This window comes from Melanerpes formicivorus, unplaced genomic scaffold, assembly GCF_026170545.1.
Source record: "Melanerpes formicivorus ecotype bairdi unplaced genomic scaffold, bMelFor1.0.p_v2 SCAF_96, whole genome shotgun sequence".
In the NCBI taxonomy this organism is placed as follows: Eukaryota; Metazoa; Chordata; class Aves; order Piciformes; family Picidae; genus Melanerpes; species Melanerpes formicivorus.
In genome coordinates, this window is record NW_027142448.1 from 1,988,153 (window position 1) to 1,996,224 (window position 8,072).

The 8,072-nt window shown below is 47.0% G+C and overlaps 1 protein-coding gene across 1 annotated transcript in view; it reads left to right on the forward strand.

The window, feature by feature from the left end:
• Window positions 1–7,759, forward strand: part of CRACR2A (calcium release activated channel regulator 2A) — a 91,343-nt gene extending 83,584 nt beyond the window's left edge. The window contains 2 exon segments of the mRNA XM_068166071.1: window positions 4,266–4,348; window positions 7,672–7,759. Coding sequence (XP_068022172.1) covers window positions 4,266–4,348; window positions 7,672–7,759 — 171 coding nt within the window.
• The last annotated feature ends 313 nt before the right edge of the window (window positions 7,760–8,072 follow it).

Sequence of the window (8,072 nt, forward strand, 5' to 3'; positions counted from 1 at the left end):
GAACACCTCCAGTGATGGTGACTCCACCACCTCCCTGGGCAGCCCATTCCAATGGGCAATCACTCTCTCTGTGTAGAACTTCCTCCTGACCTCCAGCCTAAACCTCCCCTGGTGCAGCCTGAGACTGTGTCCTCTTGTTCTGGTGCTGGCTGCCTGGGAGAAGAGACCAAACTCTGCCTGTCTACAACCTCCCTTCAGGTAGTTGTAGAGAGCCATAAGGTCACTCCTGAGTCTCCTCTTCTCCAGGCTAAGCAACCCCAGCTCCCTCAGCCTCTCCTCAAAGGGCTGTGTTCCAAACCCCTCACCAACTTCATTGCCCTTCTCTGGACTCGTTCCAGCAAGTCAACCTCCTTCCTAAACGGAAGGCCCCAGAACTGGACACAGTACTTGAGGTTATTTTCTTGTCTGCATGGAAATGCAGAGAGTTTGGAGACCCTGGAGGCCAGAAGGGACACCACAGTGTAATTCTCAATGCTTCAGTGGAAAAGCACATACCACATAAATGCTAAATGGACAGAGAATTATTCCAACACACAGAACTCACAGCCCACCAGGACACTCTAACATGTCATACAAGCAAATAAAATGTTTTCCATAAGTAAAGCAAAGCAAGCTGTCAAATGAAAGATAGATATCATCAAATGGATGGATCTGAATGGCTAATTTGCATATTTCAACGTGCTCCCTGGTGTAGCTATGGGAATGATTAATGAGAATCCGTTATTTGCAAAGCAGAGATGCACTTGCTGCGCTGGTAGTGCTAAGTAATTTCAATGAGATATTAGTTCTTGCTAAATAGCTGTGCAATGCCTTTGCAACCACACACCACCACTGTCTCTGTTAGTGAATGCAGCTGAATTGGTTATTTTGTGAATAATTCCCTGAATTACTCTCTAAAGATCCCAAATACATGGGACTAGATGCTGAGCTGACAGAAACAATGTAAGCTGTACTTGGTGAATACAACACTCTGCCTGCTCTCACGCAGACAAAGAACCACATTAGCCTATTGACCCTCAATCCCAACAGTTCTTGTGAACTGTTTCAAGTTCTTATAGAATGGGATGGATTTTATCTAGAATTTTCTGGGATCATAGATAAATGTGTGGCATTCCAGCCCAGCTGTTTTGCTCTGCTTCAGTCCCACAACTCACTGTACTATGAATTTGGTCAGAAATCGAAGGTCTCACATGCCAGATGAACAGCACAAGAAGAATATCCCTGAGGGACAGGTGGCTCAGTTGGTAGTGCACAAGACCTTTAATGGGAAGGTTGTGAGTTCAAGCCTGCAGTGGGCAGTGGTGTCCTCCCTACTCTAGTCAGGGGGTCTGTGGTGACAGGTTGGACTCGGTGATCTTTGAGGTCCCTTCCAAACTTAGGAGTACTGAATGGAAGCCTGAAGGGAGTCCTTTCAGTTCCTGATAAGGGAGCTGTTCCTCTCAGAGCAGTACTGCTTTACAGGGCAGAAACTGCTCAGCTCCCTCTGGTAATACAATTTCCTCCCCATTTTTTAGATGTCTGCTGATTTGTATATAAGGTTTTAAAATGAAGTAATTGCCAGAGTTCTCCCAGGCTCAGCAGCTGATTTGTGGATGGAGATGGATGGACTTTTCTGTCTTACTTGTGTTCTGTTTCCTGCCACTTTGTTGTGTTTGTGTATGCTATCAATGAATGCTTTCTCCCTAGTTCAATGGGATGGCACTTTGTATTTCCACAAATAAGAAATTCAAATCAGTTGGATTTAAGTTGTTGTCTTTCACCAATGGAGTTTCTTGAGGAATCTGTTCAGGTTCATGCCGACATAAATGATGTCATCTAGTGAGATCCTGTTGGCTAAGGTGCAGAAGTGCCACTCTGCTTGGCTGGTGTACAGTAGCTAGATACCCAGCACGGTAGGTTTCCAATCAGAGTTCTGATCAGGTGAGCAGAAATAAGGAGTGTAAGTTTCATATCAAACTTCTGTTTGTGTAGCCAGCAAGTTTTGTCATGGAGCATTTCTAAGAAAAACAAGAGAATGGTAGTTACAACATTGGAAACATTGTAGAGGGCACTTAAAGAAACCACCAGGAAAATACCCATTGGAAACTAACACTGCCACCTTCTGTGCTTCATCAGCACCCAGAACATGCCAAAGTGCTTCAATCCTGATGATCACGAGAGGTCCCAGGTGACTGGAAACTGGCCAACGTGGTCCCCATCCACAAGAAGGGTCGGATAGAGGAACCTGGAAACTCCAGGCCTGGCAGCCTGACCTCAGTGCCAGGGAAAGTGATGGAGCAGATTATCCTGGCGGCAATAACTGTGCACCTGAAGGATGGCCAAGGGCTCAGGTCCAGCCAGCATGGATTTAGGAGGGGCAGGTCCTGCCTCTCCAACCTGATCTCTTTCTATGATCAGGTGACTGCCTGGTGGATGTGGGGCAGGCTGTGGATGTGGTCTGCCTGGACCTCAGCAAGGCCTTTGACACCATCCCCCACAGCAAACTGCTGTCTAAGCTGTCAGCCCCTGGCTTGGACAGCAGCACTCTGAGCTGGGTTAGGAACTGGCTGGGGGCTGAGCCCAGAGAGTGGTGGTGAATGGTGCCACAGCCAGCTGGCAGCTAGGCACCAGTGGCGTCCCCCAGGGATCAGTGCTGGACCCTGTCCTCTTTAACATCTTTATTGATGATCTGGATGAGGGGGTTGAGTCAGTCATCAGTAAATTTGCAGATGACACCAAGCTGGGGGCAGGAGTTGATCTGCTGGAGGGTAGAGAGGCTCTGCAGAGGGACCTGGACAGGCTGGACAGATGGGCAGAGTCCAAGGGCTGGAGATTGAACACATCCAAGTGCCACAGCAACGCCATGCAGAGCTACAGGCTGGGGTCAGAGTGGCTGGAGAGCAGCCAGGCAGAGAGGGACCTGGGGGTGCTGGTTGATGGTAGGCTGAACATGAGCCTGCAGTGTGCCCAGGGGGCCAAGAAGGCCAATGGCATCCTGGCCTGCATTAGGAACAGTGTGGCCAGCAGGAGCAGGGAGGTCATTGTGCCCTGTACTCTGTATTGTTTAGGCCACACCTTGAGTACTGTGTTCAAAAGGGGATTGGATGTGGCACTTGGTGCCATGGTCTAGTCATGAGGTCTGTGGTGACAGGTTGGACTCGATGATCCTCGAGGTCTCTTCCAACCTTGACTATACTGTGATACTGTGATACTGTGATATTCAAAACTGACATTCTAAACACTCAAGCACTCTTTAGAGCTGACCTAACAAACCACTACATTCAGGAACTTCCTTTCCTCACTTTTGTCTTCAGAATTTCATGACACAAATAAGGTTGAGATTGTATGTTAGAAGCAGCTTCTTCACTTGAAGGATTCTCAGAGAGTGGAACAGGCCTCCCTGTGGTTGATTCCCCATCCCCAGAGGTGTATCAAAGACACAGAGCTGTGGTGCTGAGGGAGGTGGTTAAGCACAGGACTTGGCAGAGTTTTGTAATGGTTGGAATCGATGACCTTAAAAGTCTTTTCCACCTGAAATGATTCTAGGAGTCTATGAATTTCAGCAGTATGGTATATTTAAAAACAAAACCAAACCTACAGAAATGCTTGTGGTATTAAATGGAAACTTTGGTCCACATTGAAGGGTTGTTAAATACATGCAAATGCAGTAACTGCAGTTAATAGCAAACAGCTGAAAATATCACACAGTATCACACAATCACCAAGGTTGGAAGAGACCTCAAAGATCATCGAGTCCAACCTGTCACCACAGACCTCATGACTAGACCATGGCACCAAGTGCCACATCCAATCCCCTCTTGAACACCTCCAGGGATGGGGACTCCACCACCTCCCTGGGCAGCACATTCCAATGGTGAATGACACTCTTGGTGAAGAACTTTCTCCTCACCTCCAGCCTAAACCTCCCCTGGCACAGATTGAGACTGTGTCCTCTTGTTCAGAACAACTCTAGCAACTTGCATGTTTGCATTTGAGTGTGAGGGATCAAGTTCTTGCCACACAAGCAGCTATATTGAATACCTGTGAAGAAATGCATGTGGGTGTTGTTTGGGAGACACACTTGGATTGCTTTTGTTCCTCAGATTGCTTGTGTTCCTCTCCTACTGTTAGCTCTGGAATGAAATGGCAATTTCCCCTGAGACTGTCTCTTTCTGTTTCTTTATTTGTGTATTTCATTTTCAATGAAAAATTACATGTCATATTTTTAAAGCTGGAGTGAACTATTGCACAACATTCCTGCAAACGGCCTTTCTGTTTGAGTCTAGCATTACAACTTGATATTCTATGAGTGCAGTGCCTATTCTGGATACAGTACCAAGAAGTCTGTGCTTCACTTAGCTAGCTAAGGGTTCTGTGAATTCTCTATCTGTGAGTTCTGTACATGCCTGACTTCCTGTCACTAATGTAAGGAAAATTTATTATCATAGTATCACAGTATCAGTCAGGGTTGGAAGGGACCACAAGGATCATCTAGTTCCAACCCCCCTGCCATGGCCAGGGACACCCCACACTACATCAGCCTGGCCACAGCCTCATCCAGCCTGGCCTTAAACACCTCCAGGGACAGGGCCCCAACCACCTCCCTGGACAACCCATTCCAGGGCTTCACCACTCTCATGGGGAAGAACTTCCTCCTCAGCTCCAGCCTGAATCTCCCCACCTCCAGCTTCATTCCATTCCCCCTAGTCCTATCACTCCCTGAGATCCTGAGCAGTCCCTCCCCAGCATTCTTGAATATGGTCCAGAAGTTCCTCTTCACAACAAAGACAGAGGAGTCTTTATTAGAATAAACCAAACCAGGTTGGAAGAGACCTTCAAGATCATCGTGTCCAACCCATCAATCAATCCAACCCACCCAAACAGCTAACCCATGGCACCAAGCACCCCATCAAGTCTCCTCCTGAACACCTTCAATGACGGCGACTCCACCACCTCCCTGGGCAGCCCATTCCAATGGGCAATCACTCTCTCTGTGTAGAACTTCTTCCTAACATCCTACCTGAACCTCCCCTGGTGCAGCCTGAGACTGTGTCCTCTTGTTCTGGTACTGGCTGCCTGGGAGAAGAGACCAACCTCTGCCTGGCTACAACCTCCCTTCAGGTAGCTGTAGAGGGCAATGAGGTCACCCCTGAGCCTCCTCTTCTCCAGGCTGAGCAACCCCAGCTCCCTCAGTCTTTCCTCATAGGTCTTGTGTTCCAAACCTCTCACCAACTTTGTTGCTCTTCTCTGGACTCGTTCCAGCAGTCTTGGGAACTTTATTTGAATAAAGGGAGAGTCCACAGGACAGTTCTCTGTGGGGTCTCTCAAATTGCTGGAAGGCACAATTTCCCTTTTATCCTAAATTCCTGGATGCAAATTTCCCTTTCCCTTTCCCCACTGGCTGAGGTATTCAGCACTTGCAGTCTTCCCAATGCACCTACTACATGTACCCCTTCACATGTAACCCACCTTCCTTTGAATTTGGTTCTTCACTTCTCTGGGTGAAGAAGATCATGTTCAGCCTTCACTCTGAGAGTGGCCAGGCATTGGAATGAGCTGCCCAGGGAGATGGTTGAGTGGTCAGCCCTGGACGCGTTTAAAGGTCATTTGAATGTGGTGCTTGGGGATATGGTTTAGGGGTGACCCTTGTAGAGTAGGGTTCTGGATTGGACTTGATGATCCTGAGGGTGTTTTCCAACCTGGACGTTTCTGTGATTCTGTGAAAAAGGAAAATAGATGAAAAAGTAGCTAGTGCCAGAGTGATTTTGTGAGGGGTGGGAATGGAGAAATTCCTGCTTCTTATGTGAGATAGAAGTGGGTAAGAGCTCTGTGTTTGAAACTATCGATAGGAATTCAAATGCAATGCCCATTGCAGTTCTATATGGTTGTTTATGCTCTGATCCAAAGGCCCTGGGGAGATCTTAGTCTCCAGCAGATTTTAAATACAAAGATAATTTTTTTTTGTCTTCTGCTCTCGTGAGTGGAGACATCTAATATCTTACTTTTGGCTTTTAGAAGAAACAAACAAAACCTCCCTTTTGTTTCACCACTCTTCATTAATTTTCATACAGCTGTATTTCCTTTGTGTTGATTCTTGTGGCTTCACAGTTCAGAGGTTCAGGCTGTGTCCAGTGTCTGTTGTCTTCAGACACCCCCCCCCCCCACTGATTTACAGCAGACCCCAGGTAAGGCCCTCTTAGCCAATTCTTCATTTGTAAAGACCCAGCTCACATGAATCCTATCCCTAATGACAGAGTGAATTCTTGTTTAAGTGAGCTGGATAGGAACATGCAGTGGTGAATTATTTGTCCCTTTTAAACTGGTCTGTTGCCTGGCCTTCTTGCTCTAACTGAGTAGTTGCTCAGGTTCATAGAAAGTCCTGGATAACCTAATGAAGCTCTGTATAGACACAGAATAATATGAATTGTTGCTGGGAGGGCTGAGGGCCTGGGATGTTGTGATGGTTCTTGCAGGAAGTTCTTGAATGCTTGGAGAAACATGCTTGGAAATGGATGCTACTGAGTCCCTGCAGCAGAGCATTGGATGTGTTTTTTTCTTTCCTCTGCTCATTACATCTCAGATTCTGCTATCTGCCTGGGAGCTGGGAGTGAGGGAGAGGTGGATTGTTGAACTTACATAAAGAATAGAATAAACCAGGCTGGAAGAGACCTTCAAGATCATTGAGTCCAACCTATCATCCAACACCACCTAATCAACTAACCCATGGCACCAAGCACCCCATCAAGTCTCCTCCTGAGCACCTCCAGTGATGGTGACTCCACCACTTCCCCAGGCAGCACATTCCAATGGGCAATCACTCTTTCTCTGTAAAACTTCCTCCTAACCTCCAGCCTAAACCTCCCCTGGTGCAGCCTGAGACTGTGTCCTCTTGTTCTGGTGCTGGTTGCCTGGGAGAAGAGACCAACCTCTGCCTGTCTACAACTCCCCTTCAGGTAGTTGTAGAAAGCAAGAAGGTCTCCCCTGAGTCTCCTCTTCTCCAGGCTAAGCAACCCCAGCTCCTCAGTCTCTCCTCACAGGGCTGTGTTCCAAACCCCTCCCCAGCTTCATTGCCCTTCTCTGGACTCGTTCCAGCAACTCAACCTCCTTCCTAACTTGAGGGGCCCAGAACTGGACACAGGACTCGAGGTGTGGCCTAACCAGTGCAGTGTACAGGGGCAGAATGACCTCCCTGCTCCTGCTGGCCACACTGTTCCTGATGCAGGCCAGGATGCCACTGGCCGAATCTATTCCCTCTGAGCTGCTTACAGAGGTGATGACACTGCTGTGGAATTGGCAGAACTTTAATATTGTTGCTGAAGTTACTGAAATTTTGTGAATGTTAATTGATAAGTGAAAGAGAACTGATCAATGTCTAGGTAGGCACATGCAGATTTGTTTAGCTCCAACCTCCAAAATAGCAAGTGGAGAGTATGGCTTTGAGTTGCTGTGATACACAATAAATGCTAACCATCAGCACCAGCTGCACTTGTCTAAACAGCTGAACGAGGACAGTGTGTGGTGGGGCCACCATAATTCTACCTTTTAGTATATTTGCTGGGTAGTTTGCAAACTGCTGTCATTTTCTCTTGATCTCTGGGAAATGTTATAGGTTTGGGTGGGATGTTATTTTGTTTTGATCTCATTAAGGATATTGTTGGCTATTTTCTCAGAGTTGTTGCTTCTTCTCCCTAGGATTTTAACAGAACAAGAGGATAAGGTGAAAGAGGAAACCCTTGAACTGCAATCTGATGTGAATAAAAAGTCCTGCTGTATCAGGTGATCAAATGCTGGGACATGTTGAGACAAGTCATGCATTTATACAGCACTGTGTGGCTTGCTGCAGCTTCCAAATATTCTTCTGCTGTGTTCTATGTGTAGGTGTAAGTGAAACTTAAAATCCCAGAGTGCTTTGATCTTCACTTTTAAAAATAACATCTTTGGTTAGTTGACAATTTATTTGGGGTAGGAGCAGTCATTCATTCTGTTTCACACCTAACACCAGCATGGATTTAGGAAGGGCAGGTCCTGCCTGACCAATCTGATCTCCTTCTATGATCAGGTGACTGCCTGGTGGATGTGGGGCAGGCTGTGGA